This window comes from Phyllostomus hastatus, unplaced genomic scaffold (genome assembly GCF_019186645.2).
Source record: "Phyllostomus hastatus isolate PE091 unplaced genomic scaffold, TTU_PhHast_1.1 phas_scaffold_78, whole genome shotgun sequence".
NCBI lineage: Eukaryota > Metazoa > Chordata > Mammalia > Chiroptera > Phyllostomidae > Phyllostomus > Phyllostomus hastatus.
The window spans coordinates 37,184,628-37,202,287 of NW_025334041.1; the positions used below are offsets into that span (position 1 = coordinate 37,184,628).

Here is a 17,660-nt window from a genome sequence, read left to right on the forward strand (position 1 = left end):
CTCAGTATTTTTAGTTCCCTGAGGATGACCCTATTGAATGCTTTGACTAAGAACTACGATACATTTTGGAGGGGTTTTAAAAAAGATTTTATTTACTTATCTTTAGAGAGGGAAAGGAGGGAGAAAAAGTGGGAGAAAAACATTAATGTGTGGTTGCCTCTCATGTACCCCCTACCAGGGATCTGACCCACAACCCAGGCATGTGCCCTGACTGGGAATCAAACTGGCGACCCTTTGGTTCATAGGACGGCACTCAATCCACTGAGCTACACCAGCCAGGGCCATTTTGGAGTTTTGATAGGATTCTAATAAATGCCTAGTATAAATAGTTAAGTTCCTTGGAAATTATCTCCAACTTCTCAGAAAACTAAAATATGGAAAACACAGGAAATTCTTGAAAGCTCTCAATGTCACTAATTTTCTTCTGGATGCCTGTGTCAGAAAACTGAAGTTTTCCCTTTCAAAAGGATGTATTAAGCCCATTAAGGATTCCAACTTGATAACACAATTATTCTGCAGTAACCTACTAAATTATAATATACTGAAATCATAAAATAGATTTAGGATATAGGAGTAGAGATATGTACTTCAGAAAAGTAATTATAAAATAATTATCTATTCGTGTTCTTTGGATAAAGACATCAAATCATTTAATTTGTGTTCATATTTTTTACTTTTCCACCAGGGGGCAGGGTATGCTAACTATTGAACTGGTGGACACTAAAGGCACACAGGCAATTTTAGACAGAAGTGAGAGTTCCACAGATCCTTTAGAGGAAGAGCTGTTGAGTTGTTCACCGTGTAATTTGCACACCAGTTATAATTTAAAACTGAAATTTAAATTAATTAAAGGAAATTGAAAATAATGGTTTCTCCTATTCCCATGTTTACAGATTACTTTCTTCATAATTATTGCAACTCAAATTTGACGTATTTTTATAAAAAATAAAAATCCTCATAGAAACAAAGCTTACTGTGGAAACTTTAGAAAATACTGATAAGTAAATGTAATTTATAGTACCTTTGAGAGAGAGGATTACATTTAGATTTATCTGAGGTAAAATGCATTTATTTGTAAGTACAAGTGACTCCACATTGATGCTGTTCACCATTACTTTAACATTATTAATGATAAGCTTTTTTATTAGAAGAAAGTGGAAATTTCTCAGGAGCATGAATACTACTCCTCTCATTTCTTTTCAGTGTCCAAGCAAAACCTATGACCCACTGATCAAATCCACCCGAGATTTCCCCGATGATGTCATCAGTTTCATCAGGCGACACCCTGTGATGTATAAGTCAGTATATCCAGTCGTGGGAGGACCGACGTTCAAGCGAATCAATGTGGATTACAGACTGACACAGATCGTAGTGGATCACGTGGTTGCAGAAGATGGCCAGTACGATGTGATGTTTCTTGGAACAGGTACCCTAGAATGAGATTGTGCTTTCCTTCCAAAGCATTCTTCATTATTACACACACACACACACACACACACACAACTTCCCAAAACTTCAAAAATATCTATTGTTCAAAAACAAAATGATTAATTATTAGCTAATATCTAGTCAATATTTTTTTTGTTGTGCTCAACCTTAGGGAAATTATCCTATGCTCTTCACACTCAAACCTGCCTGTTTTTCTCATTAGTTGTTTTCCTGAGTTTTAAGTACCTTCTGGGATTACCTTGTTGGGAATTATCCAAACCAAGATAGATACATCTCTTTTCAGGTGCTCACTTGTTAGTTATTATTTATTAAAATTGCATAGCATGAGCTTTTAATCGACAATCATAAATGTCTCCCAACCTCCTTTAGTGTTTATTTAAGATTTCAAAATATATTTGTATATTATGACTGCAATGTGTCTGCTACAGATTAGGTGGTCAATATGTATTTGTTGAAAAACTGTGGACTAAAATTAAACAAGTAAGACAAGACACTGTTTCTTTATTTTCAAACTTCTCATTTCCTTTTTCCTGCATACATTTGATAAACCCTACCCCAAAGGATCCTTTCCCCCAGTTTTGAGAATCAGTGACTGAAGATGACTTAAAATGGCTTTTCAAAATAGTTACGCATTGCTTTGTAAAGCTCTTTAAGTAGGAACTTCTTGGAGATTAATTTTTTTATCCTTGAATTTGTAGATTAATTATCACTTTCATTCATTATTGGAGCCTGCTGTACTTATTATTTTTGTATGCCAACTTAGTAATTAAAATGATGATTTTTTTTGCCAGAGAGAGAACTATTGCTTATTAAGCACATCTCAAAAATAAGAAAAGTATTATCTAATAATATCATTACAATTCTAATGGCAGTAAATAAAACAGGAGTCTTTAACACAAAAGCACTTACGTAAAGTATGTTAATTTAATGGATCAAGCATTGCACAATGATAGAAACTAATGCGTTTTCATAAAATGAACATTTTTATTGGAATAGGTTTTTAGGAGTCCAGAGCAACTTTAGAGAAACTTTAATCCTAAAAATAGGCTGGTTCTACAGAAGTCAGGTTTATTACGAAGCGTGTGTGTAACAGACCCCACGAGCTTCCAAAGAAGTAGTCTGACTTGACTGTGTTGCAAAAGCACTGCCAAGGCAAAGGCAAAGAAATGATGCTACTGCTTCTACAGAGGTAGCTGCTGAAATGTCAAAACTTGAATTAGGTTGTCTCTCATTCTAATGAGTTTGCGGGTTAATTTCTACTCCTTACCCAAACTCATTCCTAGGTTTTGAATGTTTCAGTGTTATAAATGCCATTCTGCCACTAGGTGGTACTACCTCCTTTTTACTGATTAAATTATGAGGATGCTAAGATTTTCAATGATGGCATTTGGAAAAGATATATTTAATATTTTGAAGATCCCAGAGTCATGTGAAAACAGATGAATAATCTAGACTATTTTGTACAAACAGGATTATTACCATGCTTGTAGATACACCCCAACCCCAGTGCTTAGAACTTTAAAAGCATGTATATTTTGTATACATTAATTTGAAATGGGATTCGTTTTTTCTTTTTTTTTTTGTAAAATGTTCTTTCCCTTGTTTTTCTGTATTAGTTGCCACCTTGTGTAACTGCAGTGTAAGGTCCTATACATAAGTCATCTCTTCAAAATGTCAATTTTGGGGGTTATATTACTAACCTTTTTATAGTCTTTAATTTAACTAAATAATTTAAAACAAAACTTTAGTTTCTAGTGCACCAATAATGTTTCTGTATGTAAAATAAATTTGTAAAATGAGCTACAGTTTTCTTCATGTATATAATTTTAATTATTTCTTTCATTTGTTAACATTATTAAATATGTATATCCTTTTTGTGGTGAATTGAATATAATAATTACTTAATAAATATTTCTTACATTGAAAGTTTTTTTCCTTTACCACATTTAACTTTTTAAATTGTTTTAAAATGTTGTTCCACTTTTGTTATCTTTTCAACCAATATTTAAATGAGACATAATATTTCTCTTGTGAGGAATATACTCCAAGCATGTCTCTTTTAATATTTACTTTGTAAATATGTGTTTTATGAGATAACAACTATAATATTTTGGGAAGGGAGAATTCTATACATTAAGCTTCACTTCTTGCATGCTTTATTTAATCTGATTTCTTGAAAGGCATTTAAAGAAAATTTAGTGTCATGCAAAGATTTCTAGGAATATGCTTACAACTGGACATTGAAGGAGGACTAGGATAACGGGTAATGTATTTTTTCAGACATTGGAACCGTCCTAAAAGTTGTCAGCATTTCAAAGGAGAAGTGGAATATGGAAGAGGTTGTGCTGGAGGAGTTGCAGGTATTCAAGGTAAGACTCTGACCAGAGTCCCAGGAGAAGGGACAGTGAAATTGAGTAGGCTTTGACATAGGACATGTTTTAATACATCATCACTTCTCCTGGAAAATTCTTTGCAAGTAACTTCTTTATTTTCCTTTTCCTTACACAGTGGGAAAAAATTAAAACAATTAAGAATAAGACTCACCTTTCCCTGTAGAATAGCACCAAACTTGGGGCTCCTGGGTTTGCCCTTCATTACTGCACTCTCTGAGCTTGAGGCCACACAAGTTGCCACAGCAGATGAAAGCCTGGGTCTCTTTAACTATCCAGGTGCTTTCTACTTTATAAATTTTACTTTTCAATTTTTCCTTAATTAAATTTGAGAAAACTGGAAGAGTTTTCTCATGTGCCCTTGCTTTTCTGTAAGGAAATTAAATGAAAAAATAAGGTTGTGTTAAGTCTTCATGTATGTTAAGTTCCCCTTGCCCACCAAAAGAGTTGGTCAATCTAAAATAATCGTTCTCCAGATTTAGGGAATGCCTTTGATTTTTAACAGTCACTTTGAGTTGTGGCATTCTTTGTAGACCCTTAATGAACTTCAGTTTAAAATTATTTATGAAAATAACATTAGAAATAAAATTGTATTTCTTATAAGAGCTTTTAAAAATATGGTGTGCCTTTTCTAACATTTTTACTAAAGCAGTTATTAAAATGGACTGTTTTCTCATAAACATCTCTTGCCCTCAAAGAGAATAGAGCCCTCCACTTGGAGGGTCTCGAGTTAATTAACATGCTGGGTTCCATGGAATCCTGTTTACATTGTGAAGATAATAGTGGTCAAGGAGTTAACAAGGAAAAGACCTGCTATCTGGTGTCTACCAAAAACAAAATCTTGGGTGGTTCCCAGGGGAGAAGCTGGTGTCAAGTGTAAATGTGAACCCTGAGGCCAAAAATAAAGCCCTGCTGACACACATGGGTATATTAAAATAAGTCTCCTTCAGTGGATGTCAGTAGTCAACAGGAATCCTTTGGGTTTCACTGTTAAGATTAAATAACAAACATGTTTTCTTAAATACAGAATGAATATTGGCTAGAACTTCCTCACTTTAAAATTTTTTCTTCATATAGTTTCTTAAACTTTTGACATCTGCTACTGTTTGTGGATTAGTAAATACTGACTAGTGAGAAATGAATGAATTTAGATAGATAGAAAAAAGTAAACACTCCATCCTTCTTTTTGGTGGCTTTTGTGTTCAAGTTTATGATTTTATATGGCATAATAGAGCCATGTTTTCTACAAATAAAACTGGCCCCAGTTTATACCAAGAAAGCACGTGCACCAGTGTCTCGCAGTGCTCCATGAGGAATGTGGTCCTCCACAAGGAGCACTATAACTCTTCAGAACTCTGCTACTTGAACAGGTTTTTCAACTACTGATCTAAGTAAGAGCAGAAAAAAGTAATAAATAATTGTGGAGATGTTCTTGTCAACACTAGTTTGAATTATATGGAAGCAGTTAAGATAAGCAGATTTAGAAGAAGGGGAAACCTTGTGGATAACTGGGAACAATTTTCAACAGAATGGTTCTCATACAGTTAGGTGATTTTTCTTTAATAAGATACTTTAAAGTAACTGTTTCAATCATTTCTAGTAGGGTAGAATCCGTACCTATTGGGAGAAAATAGCAAACATTAAGATCTTTTCCTTCCCTATATAATAGAGCCTTGAAGATTACTTCATTGATCTTTGGTACAAGATAAAACAACATACTGTTTTCTCTAAAGGACTGTTAATGGTGATTAACATTGAACTTCTTTTTTCAGCACTCATCAATCATCTTGAACATGGAGTTGTCTTTGAAGCAGGTACTTTCTAATTTTTTTGTATAAAAATTAACCACAAAGCAACAGGATAATTTGATCAAAGTTCATTTTTAGGGAAAATCTATTGAAGTTGAACGTTAAATTATAAGTAATAGAAAAAACTTTATGTGTTTATTTTATAACTGATAAAAGGCTACAATTTCAACTTTGCCTTGGGAGAAATGAAACCAAATTTCATTAATTGAATAATATATTACCTGCTCCCTTGGCTCTTGAAAATTGAGCTCACTCTTCCAGTCTCATGAGGATGTCTTTCTGTCAAGGCCATAAAGTAATTTATGTAGAATACCAGCTTTAATCATTAAAAATGGTTTTTAATCAGGGAGTCTAGGAGTTAGACTATGAACTGCAAAGGCAAATAGCCCAACAGTTAACCTCCAATCTGACTCCCAGAATCAATTTCCTCAACAGCAAAGTTTAAAAAAAAAATCCACTTCCTAATAAATAGGATGCTGCATGCAAAGTTTTAGACTGAGAGATAGTACATTATAAGTGTGAAGTAAATGGTAGCTAATAATAATAACAATAATATTTAATATGCTTTCCCAGTTCTCAGATATGATACCTTAAGTCCCAGTTGATTCAAAAGATTAAGACTTGCATTCCCATGTCTATATGGACCCTTAAAGTTTAAGAAATCATGTGATAACATGTTCAACATTAAGGTGTTTCTAAAATTGTCTTAGACTACTATGCCTAGTATGGTACAGGGATTTTTAGGGAAAAGATCTAAATAGGTTTCTTCTTCAATATCTTTCATTAACTTGTTCATTCATTCAATATTCGCTTCTTGAAGGCCTACTGCTGTCCTTGGAAGGTACAGAAATGCACGAATGACTTAGCCCTCAGTCTCTGGAAGCTCATAGGCGAGCTGGGAGACAAAGGAGCTGCTAACAGTGCAGAGAACAATGGAAGCATATACTAGGGAGACAGTGGAGACAGACAAATCTAAATGAAAGCCATGGGTACAGGGGAAAATAGCACAAAACAGAGATATGTAACCTGAGCAACATCAAAGATTTTGCAGTTATCCAGATAAATATAAAGGGAGATGGGTGGGGAAGTGTATCCCAAGTAAAAGAGAACACTTGGAAAAGTGTGAAGAGCAAGACATGATAGTTTGTTCTAGTAAGTTTTGTACAATTAGAGCAAAGGGTATATGTATGCTCCAGGGATAAGAAGCTAGAAATGAATCTGGGGAAATAAGACAGAGCAAGATTAGGTACATCTTTATATGTTCTGCTGAGAAGTTTAACAATTTTATCTAAGGACAATGGAAATCTTTAATCAGGAGGGTGTGATAATAAGATTTTCCTTTTAGAAAGATCAATCTGATGTGGTAGTGACGAAGATGGTTTGAATCCTGTGTGAGAGGTGGGGGTTGTTGGAAAACAAGACTGAAGTCAGTGGAAATATTGGGGCACTACCGAGTAATCCAGGACAGAAATGATAAGGCCTGAAACAGTGGCAGTGGCAATGGAGAGAGAGGAAATAGATTAGGAGTTCTTAAAAAAAAACATTTAATGAGTTTATTTATTTATTTTTAGAGAGGGGGGTGAAGCAAGAAAGAGGGAGAGAAACATCAACATGTGCTCACCTCTTGTGTGCCCCCTACTGGGGATCTGGCTGGTAACCCGGGCATGTGCTCTGACTGAGAATGGAACCGGTGACCCTTTTGTTCACAGGCTGGTGCTCAATCCACTGAGCCACACCAGCTAGGGCTTGATTAGGAGTTCTGTATGAGAGAATGGAAAAGATAAGGCAACAGACTGAAGGAGAGAGAAAGATGATTCAAAGACAACTCCTAGATTCATATCTTGGGTGGCTGGAGCAGCGCCTCTTACCAAGATCAGGTAGCAGGAGAAGATTTAGGGGAATCAGTGTGTTCACATTTTTGTTGCTTTCAAGATTCTGCTGAGTCTTTGCAATAAGAATGGAAAATAAATGAGAATAAAAAAGAGACTCAATGTTAATGCAAAGAAAAAGATCATCAAAGGAATTAGAAGTCAGGCAGAAATAAAGAGGAAGAACCAGAGAAAGTAAAAAGGGTTTCAAGTCCTTAGTGTCAAACACTATAGAAAATTTAAGTAAAGCATATACTAAAAAATATACATTGTATTTAGCCACCAGGCAGTCTCAACTGGCAGTTTAATGGGTGGGGGAGGTACAAGACAGATTGCTGTAGGTTGAGTACATGTATATTATTTGTGCCAGTATCTATTTTCTCAGATTTTTTTCCTTCGGTATAAAGTTCCACGTGGTCCACTAGAGTTGACCATGAGCTTTTGAAAGGCACAGGCTATGGCTTGCTCACTTGCACCACCCACCCCTCATTCCCCACTCCCTCACCACCACCACAGACACTCAAATGCATGCCTGTGGGGAGCAGAGCATTGTTTTCAGGACTTATTCTCAAAATATAAGTTTGTTTGCCAGGTTTCTCAGTATCCTGAAGCCTTTCATTTATGATCTGGCATTCTTCAAATCTCCTTAATACTTTCTTCACAGTGACACCAAATGCTTTCTCTTCCACTTACAGCCCTTTTCCTTCAGGGATCATCAGTATATACTTCATTAGCAAATGATGGTTAGGTAAAACCACAGGAACATCTTATAAATCTCTTTTCAGCCATCTTTTATGCAAGAAACTGTGTCAGGTGAAGATCATCAGTATTGCTTATAGCATGTGTGCTTGATATAATTTGCCAAAGAATATTTTCAACTATTGAGAAGGAATTTGACATCTTAATTCCTCAGTCTGGCAGCTGGTTTTTGACCTTCTTAAATTACTGCCAAGGTTACTCTAGCCCTATAGAATGCTGTCCATTTCAGTATCAAGGTCTTCAAACCACCATTCTGCCAGGGTGGAAGTGATTGACTTATCTTAATCTTTATTGTGTGTCAGTACAAGTGTTCATTATGGGCAGGACACCCGAGGAGACAGAGTTAGATCTGTGATGTGGTATTCAAGAAAGGGAAGTTCTTAAGACTAGTTTGAAAGATGCTGCTAATTCATTTGTTTTGCCTGCTTTGCAGCAACAGTTGTACATTGGTTCCCAAGATGGATTGGTCCAGCTCTCTTTGCACAGGTGTGACACTTATGGGAAAGCTTGTGCAGACTGTTGTCTTGCCAGAGACCCCTACTGTGCCTGGGATGGAACTGCATGCTCTCGGTATACACCTACTTCCAAAAGGTAGGAGGCACATGGAGTTCGTATGACACTTTTCTTACTCTACAATGAATATTTCACAAATATACCTTGCCTTATAGTTTAAGTTAAAGAGAAAATATTATATAGAAAACATGGTCTAGTAGGAATACTGAAATTAAAATATTATTTTATAGTTTGGCATAACACTAAATTTTGAAGAATAAAGACAATGTTCTGAAGATCTGACATGTGGAACTTCTAAAAATTCTGATAAATTGTTTATATTCTTTTCCTTTATGGTGTTAGACACCATTAAAAGTTTCTTTTTCTTTATTACTTTATTCTTAACTACATTCCTCCCTTTTTCATTTTTATTTCTAAAGATGTAGGTACTATTGTTTTGCATATCATGTGTAGACATATATGTTTGTAAAAGTGTGGGTTACATACAGTCCAGGCATATCCAGTGACTTGGTACGATTTTACTTTTATAGTAATAACTAACTTGGCCAATTTCTGCAACTCATATATACTTAAACATTAAAATGTGCCCTGTTATTTATAGTTCATTGCTTTACATGTCTTAAAAACAGTGCTATTTTGAGTCAATAATTCCCAGTTAGAGATTTATGCCACACACACACACGGGCAAAAGTACCCCAGAAAAATATATTCAAACAGGCTCACTTTAGCATTGTTTTTTTCAATAGCAAGATTAATGGAGCAACCTGCCTGCCCACCAATTTGACTGATGCTGGTTAAATGTATTATGATAGAATTATTTTTTAAATGTGGAATATAGTAGTAACACTATTTTCTAAAGTATGGTTAAAGTATATTTTACTCTAGGTAAAAATTCAGCAAATTGTATATGGTATTATTTAAATGAACAGGTCTTTATTAACAAAATAATACAACAGGGAAGCATATGCACTATTTCTTTTGAAATTTTACTGATTTGTCAAATTGCAAATTTTAGGGATTGCAGCTTGAATGTGTAGTTGCAGTAGAGATACTGCTTAAAATTAAGAGACTTTATAATCCTTGAAATCTCTGAATTAAGTGTGAGTATGGATTATTAAAAGGTGCAAAATAAAAAGTCATCAACATTTTGCTATAGACTTTGTTCAAGAATGTACTCATCAGAGTGAGTATTTGGGGAATGCTTTTGTTTTCTACAAGCTAAAAACCAAGAATGATCATTAGTTGGTAATGAACCTTCAGTTTGATGAATTGACCCTGTTCCTTAAGAAGTCAAGATTTAAAAACATTCTTGACCTATGCACCTTATACCATCATAAGTTTTTCTTGTCCTTCCCAAGGATGTACCTGCGATCCTGCAGACATGCCACTGTGACGTTTCCCCTCACCAGCACTATGTCCATGTGAGCCAAAAATGTGTGCGATAGGGGAATCTTGTGCAGGGTTGTCGTCTGGTCAACACTGCCCTTAGGGACACTCTATCAAAGGTGTCCAACCTGCAGCCCAGGATGGCTATGGATGTGGACCAACACAAAGTCACAAATTTACTTAAAACTTTTTTTTTTGCTCCTCAGTTTCCATTAGTGTTTGTATATTTAATATGTGGTCCAAGACAACTCTTCTTCTTCCCGTGTGGCCCAGAGATGCTGAAGGTTGGACACCCTGCTAGATATTGAAGGAGGTTTGCTATGACTTGTATGGTCTCTGAAGTGGCAATATAAAATGGCCAAAGCAAATGAAGATATATTGTAATTATGAAATATTTGTTTAACATAGGCATAGCAATTTTTTATACAGTAGTTACTATTTTCTCTTAAGGAATACACAAACTACAATACACAAAATCATTATTTATTACTATTATCACTACAATCAGAAAACAATGGGAAGTATGTATCAGCAGATCCAAATAGCATCTAGACATTCACACCATATCAAATTTGTACTTCTGTTTTAAGTAACAATATTTAACTTGTTGCTTTAATTAAATCTATGCAATACTAAATCTTCATATGATAAGGTGTTCTGTACTTGTGTATATTTTCTTACCCATGAAGGTTCTTCTACATCTTATTACCTTCCTTATGACTGACTTAAAAAAGAAGGTAGGGATGGTTATTGTAACCACTTAATGTACACATAACCTAGATTATATATATAGTCAACTTATTCTGCTGTCAAATTCAGAGAAAAAGAATGCTGTATTAGTTAAACAAAATTCAGATCATCTTATTGCCCAAATAGGATTCCTCCAATTAGGATGCACTACTACTACTATTTGATTAAATGTAGAGTGATTGGAATATTGACCTGCATTTAAGTTGAGCAGTAGATAAGCATATTTCTGCTTCTGCCACAGTTGTTAGTGTTAGCTGTAAATTTTGTGTATTCCATTTACCATACTTGAAGTTCTAAACAGTTTAATCCCTTTTCCTTAGGCGAGCTAGACGCCAAGATGTTAAGTATGGAGACCCAATCACCCAGTGCTGGGATATAGAAGACAGTAAGTATAGGTTTAATATGCTTTTCTCTAATTTAAAATGTTAAGCCTAGTCTTTGTGTGTCTTTCCATTATATGACTTAAAAACATTTATTATATAGGAAGATCTCATTTTGTGCAATGCTTATATTCTGGAAAAGCAACAGGAGATTTTATAAATTAACACCCTGTCCATGTGCCTAAGTGAATAATCCTTTGTTATATCACTGTTTCAAGTCTTTTAAAATTCCTATACTTTTTCCTTTTTTACTGCCTTATATATCATTGTAAAATTTGAAAATTGCTCTTAGAGATAAAACAGGATATATAGTCCAAAACATATAAACATTTAGAGGAAACTCAAAATTCCCAGAAAAGTTGACAGAAGTGTAGGCCAGGCACTTCATAGAAAGAAGGTTTAGGTAGATCATGTGTTGTTTCTGTTCACTTATTAATGCAGGTCTTCATTCAATCAGTGAATATTTATTAGTGATTGTGTGTACATATAATTGTCTTGTGTATACTTTGAGACAAAGAAACTCCCTAGAGAGCTTACAGCTGTTTGGGGAGATGTCATAAAGCACAATTAGTGGTAAGGAAATTTAGCAAAAAGAGATCACCAGAGGTGTCATAGTTCAGAGGAAATTTCATAAAAATTTGAAAACCTGAATATGAGAAGTGCAGAGTGGAGAATAGAGAGGAGGTTTGTTGAGTAAATGTGTAAACAGAAAAAAATCTATAATTATATATTTTAGAGCTTTAGTTACTTGCTACTGTCAAGCTCTCTGCCAGAAACTGTAAGTGTGTGCACGCACACACAGACGCCGCTGCAAGAAGGAAGGAGCTGCCCCCCCTTCAGCGCATCGTCAGTCATGACCCCGTAATTGAATAAACAACCCAAATTTTATAGTCTGTAATTTATGATACAGCAGCATTTTCATAATTTAAAAATAATATAATTATTTATGATTCATAATTTCATTCTTTTGAAACATAAGCTCTGGTCTAGAATCCTACTTTGACTTTTTCTGGTATGTACGTGACTCACCGTCACATCCAATGTTTTATTTACAAATCATCACTAAGTGTATAGTCTCCCCATGTGTATGTGAGATTCACCAGGAAATATTATAGGTATTGAAGAAAATACACCAATGAGCAAAAAACAAAGTAATCTGCACACAATGCAATGTACAGATGATGTATTGTAGAACTGCACACCTGAAACCTGTGTAACTTCATTAACCAGTGGAATCCTAATTAATCAATTTAATTAAAAGAGGAAACAATCTGCATTCATAGAACTTCTACTCAAGTATGTATTAGGGGAGGGAGCAGGCAACAAACGTAAAAATAAGTAAAATGCGTGTTACATCAGATAATGATAAAGTTATGAAGAGATAGAAAACACAACTGCTGCCTAAGGCACTTACTTACAGTTTTGACTCCACTTTGCCATACCACAAATCACCCATTTTCACTCTAACCCAGTGCACACAGGCTTTTTTTGTCATCACCATCACTTGACCAGATCTGTTTGTTATCAAGGTCAACAATTTCTTCCTTGCTAAATCCAACGGCCAATTTTCATGTTCCATTTTTATTTAATCTCTAACTCTCTCTTCCTTGAAACACTCTCATTACTTGATTTCTGGGCAGTAATGTGCTGAAGCTGGTTCTTATGGCCACACGAGAACTGATCGCAGATGATTTAGGAAATTTGTGAGCTGGCTTTAAACCACTGCGAGTTTGAATCATCCATGGTGGGCATTTTTACACCAGGAAAATCAGCAAACACTAGGGATCAGGGCTTTTTATTTTTTCAGAGAGGGTATCCCAGTACACCTAAGTTTGTTACACCACATCTGTCTAATTCTCTCCTTATCTTATAGGTTGCCCCTTCTGAGTATTCTTAAGTTTCTTTTTCATCCACCATCTACCGTCTAAACATCCAGTCTCTGCCTGTTCACTGCCTAATACCATCAATGTCGATTCTGCCATACTCCCAAATTTATAGTCTAGTTCTGAACTTTCTCTTTGTCCAAGACTTGTATGCCTACTCAAAAACCCATCTTAGATGCCTAAAAATCATGTGAAATTATATCTGCCAGAGAAACCCTGTTACCTTCTCCAAAATTTTACCATTCTGATAAATTTCTCATTTTAGTACGTAGAACCACTATTCTACCAACTGCTTAGGTCAAAAAAAGCAGCTAGGAGTCATTTCTTTATTCTTCTCTTTTTTTCTCATCCTATCACCAACCTCTCAGTAAGGCCATTTGGCTCTGTGGCCACTAGTTCTCACTACCTCTGTAGATACCAGCCTAACTGAATCTACCAGCCCTCCCTGTGTCTATTTACTTGGTTTCCCAGTTGTGTGCTTGCCACCTCCCTCAGTCTACATCCCATTCACTGGCTTTTTCTGTTTCAAAAGCACCAGTCTGGTTCCTACCTCAGCTGTGTGTGCATTTGTTTCCTCTGTACCTGAGGAACTCTTCTGGTATCCACACAGCTTCATTGTCACATAACTTAATTCTATCCTTTTAAAAAATATTTTATTTATTAATTTTAGATAGAGGGGAAGGGTGGGAGAAAGAAAGCGAGAGAAACATCAATGTGTGGTATCCTCTCATGTGCTCCCTACTGGGGACATGGCCTGTAACCCAGGCATGTGCTCTAGACTGGGAATCAAACCGGTGACCCTTTGGTTCGCAGGCTGGCACTCAGTCCATTGAGCCACACTAGCCAGGGCTATACACATCTAATCTTGTTGAAGTGACTGATACATGGCTCCAGTGCCATGCCATTTATTTGTTATAAAAATATTCCAGGTATTTAATGATGAAAAATATTTTCGACTGCAATCTGGAAGATTAAAATACTATCTTCAAAATTATTATATACTTAATGAGATATTCTATTTTAAAACATTATTATAAACAACCTTTGCACTTTTAAAAATTGATAGTAGTATAATATGATATAATATATATGTCTGCATACATTATACCTGCATATATACATACATACATATATTTCTAAATTTGAAAATAAGAAATTTAAAGCCCATAAATAAAGCAAACATTGTTTGAAGCAACAATAAAATTATTTCCAAAGTGATGACTTTGTGTCAAAGGGTCACTGTTTTTACTGATTTGAAAAAGGATTTCATGCAGTTATCTATTTCACTAACTTATCTTTTACTAAATTGATTAATTCTTTGGTTGAATCAGTCTAACTGAGTTTCTTCTGAGCCCTCGCCCATCACCTAGTAATCAACGTGCATCCTCCCTGCTTTGTTCCTGAATTCCCTTTGCTCAGGAGGATGGGGTCTGTTACTATGAAGTGATGCATTTCTTTGTCTCCAGATCTGCACTTGTGATCTTTCTGTACATTAGGAATTTATTAACTGTGAAAATTGTAGTTAAAATCTGTTGAATTGGCAGAGGTAGTGGATAGGTTACAGATTTCAAATGGAATCTGCACATTCAGAGGTTAGATTATAGACAGACAGATAGATCATAATGGTGTCAGCATGCTTCACTTAACTATTTCTGGTAAAACACAAATAAGTTCAAAAGAACTTTCTTGAAAAGAAGCCTTACCAACGGATGTATGTGCATTCATGCCATTCGCTGATAATTTTTGTGCTTAGATTTAGGATTCACTCAGGTCCCTTAAGCTTTACTCTAGTTTTTGCCCATCTGCAGATTGAGACATCTGAGTAGATGATGAAAAAGTACATGTTTGGGCCAGGCTGAACAGCCGTCATTTTTTATCTGATCAAATTTGAGCTGCAGATCTTAGATCACACATGGGACACAGCCTTTGGCTACTCTGGATGGAATATATTTCAGATGGTGCAGATGATTTACAAGAAAAAGGTGTCTAAGACACTGCTCCCATAGCATCCCATTTAACTATCTTATAGCACATGAATGTTGGGCTGAAGTATTTCTCTTTGAATAAAAAGGAACACACAAGTTGGGCAAAACTGGGTTTACAGTTGTTTTATGGAAAATAGCACAAAAATTAATACATAATAAAACAAGAATAAACTCTGTTTCATGTATTGACAACTGTAAACCTACTTTTGTCCCACCCTGTATTTTGGTAGATAATATAAGATTCTAAATCTGAGTATCAGAGCATCTAAGTTACCATCATCATAGAATTTCATCAAATATGGACCACTATGCTGCTTTTCTGACATCAAATATCTTGATGTTTATGGTCAGCTCTGTGAACCAATTGATGGTAGAATTTCTCTTTAAAGATGAAATAAATTGTTCTTCCAGAACTATCTACAAAATTGGTTATATTTTATGCAAATTAAAAGGTGTTAAAACATTAAAAGATGCCAGTGGTTTACTCAGCTTAGCTCAGAGAAAGAGACTTAATGTTTAGAGTTAGATCTTGTGAATTCTTCTTTTAAAAAGACAATTGCAAATTTGATATATTGACAAAAGAGTGAAAATTTCAAGGCAGAGATAGAGTTTTAAAAATCAATCTATTAGATAATATTTGACTCTTAGGTAACAACATTTTAACATGAATTTCCTTTCTCTTTAATAATCTGTATGAATCTTTCCCACATAGCATCTGTTCTAAATCAGTCTATTTTCCCATTGCTTTTAAAATCAGGTCAAGGTTAATCTCCTATTCCATGTTTGCTTTCCAGGCATTACTCATGAAGCTGCTGATGAAAAGGTGATTTTTGGCATTGAATTTAATTCAACCTTTCTGGAATGTATACCTAAATCCCAACAAGCATCTATTAAGTGGTATATCCAGCGGTCAGGAGACGAACACCGAGAGGAGGTAAGGCACAGCCATCGGAAAAGCTCACCTCGAGGGAAACGGTAGAAACTTAAATCAAGCATTGGCTGTGAGAGATGTGTTTAACTCTTAGAGCCATATGGCACTCTCATCACTATTTGATAAAAAGGAAAATAACAGCTTATGCTCACTAATCCCAAAAGTAACTGCCTTTGAGATAAGAATAGGCCAGCTTAATACAACTGTGTTAATAACATATATTTAAAAGCAGATCAAATGTTTAAAATAAATTTATATCATGTTTTTCAAAATTTTTATTTCTTGTATATTGTTTATATTTTAGAACAATTCCTTGATTAGGAACAAGAAGATAGTATTTCCCCCATACCATAGCACAGTGACTAAATTTTAGCTCAATTTGTCTTCTGTATAGATCATAAAATAAAACTTGTCAAGTATGTATAAAAAAGAAATGAAACATATATCTTATAAAGAGTTGGGTGTCTGGACATATGCACATTTTAACTCATATATTAAAATTAAATAAATAGAGGGAAAAGTAATATGAATATTCTATTCATCTTTTGACTTTTTTCTGGTTCAGTTGTTTTAACACATGTGTGATTGAAATATGTCACAGATTCTGTGAGGTCTAAAGATAGGAATTTAATGGGATGAGTTTGAATACTCTGAGAAACCCTGTATTAATATTATTTGCTTGTCATGAAAAAAAGGTTAATTGGCAGATATTTTTTTCTATTTCAGTGCCTAAGATAAACCACTGATAATCTAGAGTTCCAAAATCCCCAGTATTAAACTAAGGACACTAATAAGTGATAAGTGATAAGTAATAAGTGATGGGATGGGCCCAGGATTCAGAATTCCTTGGGTCATATCACAGAGCCCCTTTGGACCAAAATTTTATAATGTGAACAAAAGGAATTCAAAAGTTATTGTGAACATAAAATGAGAAAATACATACAAGAATGTGAATCTCAAAGCAGAGAATTCCTCACCAGTGTAAAACACACATGTAGAATTGCAGTGGCTCCCTCAGGGAGGGCTGTAGAACAGGAGATGGCACTGGTCCTGTATTCGGCTTGACTGCCGAGGGTTTATGAGCAGGTTGAAACTGCTCTGACACTCTGTTTCTGTCATATAAGGAGGTGGACCACATGTTCTCTAAAATACCAGCCTCCTTGATCCATCTATAAACATTTAAAATTGTATATTTAATCAGTTAAACATGAATATAGAACAGTGGTTCTCAACCTCAGGGGATTTTGCTCCTAGAATATAAACCTTTGGCAACATTGTGGGTTGTCACAAGCTGGGTGGGAAGGTGAAGGGTGCCCATGGGCCAAGGTCAGGGCAGGGCTAGACGTCCCACCATGCTCAGTGTTTCACAATTGAGAATTGTCTGGCCCTGGGTTCAGGAGTGCTGAGGTCAGGACACCTTGGAATAGAAGAATCAAATTTTATAAAAAATTGGCTTAAAGTTATGTTCCACCATTTCATTAAAATGTTAACATGATTTTTCATTGGAGATCTTGAAGAATGGATTTTTATATCAAAATGGTGATACAACATACTTAAT

General features: G+C 35.2%; 1 protein-coding gene across 2 annotated transcripts in view; it reads left to right on the forward strand.

The window, feature by feature from the left end:
* Positions 1-17,660, forward strand: part of SEMA3D (semaphorin 3D) — a 194,516-nt gene that overhangs the window by 167,352 nt on the left and 9,504 nt on the right. For both annotated transcript variants that reach the window (XM_045828294.1, XM_045828295.1), the window contains exons 12-17: positions 1,204-1,426; positions 3,730-3,818; positions 5,612-5,653; positions 8,708-8,865; positions 11,244-11,308; positions 15,966-16,105. In XM_045828294.1, coding sequence (XP_045684250.1) covers positions 1,204-1,426; positions 3,730-3,818; positions 5,612-5,653; positions 8,708-8,865; positions 11,244-11,308; positions 15,966-16,105 — 717 coding nt within the window. The remainder of the gene's footprint in view (positions 1-1,203; positions 1,427-3,729; positions 3,819-5,611; positions 5,654-8,707; positions 8,866-11,243; positions 11,309-15,965; positions 16,106-17,660) is intronic.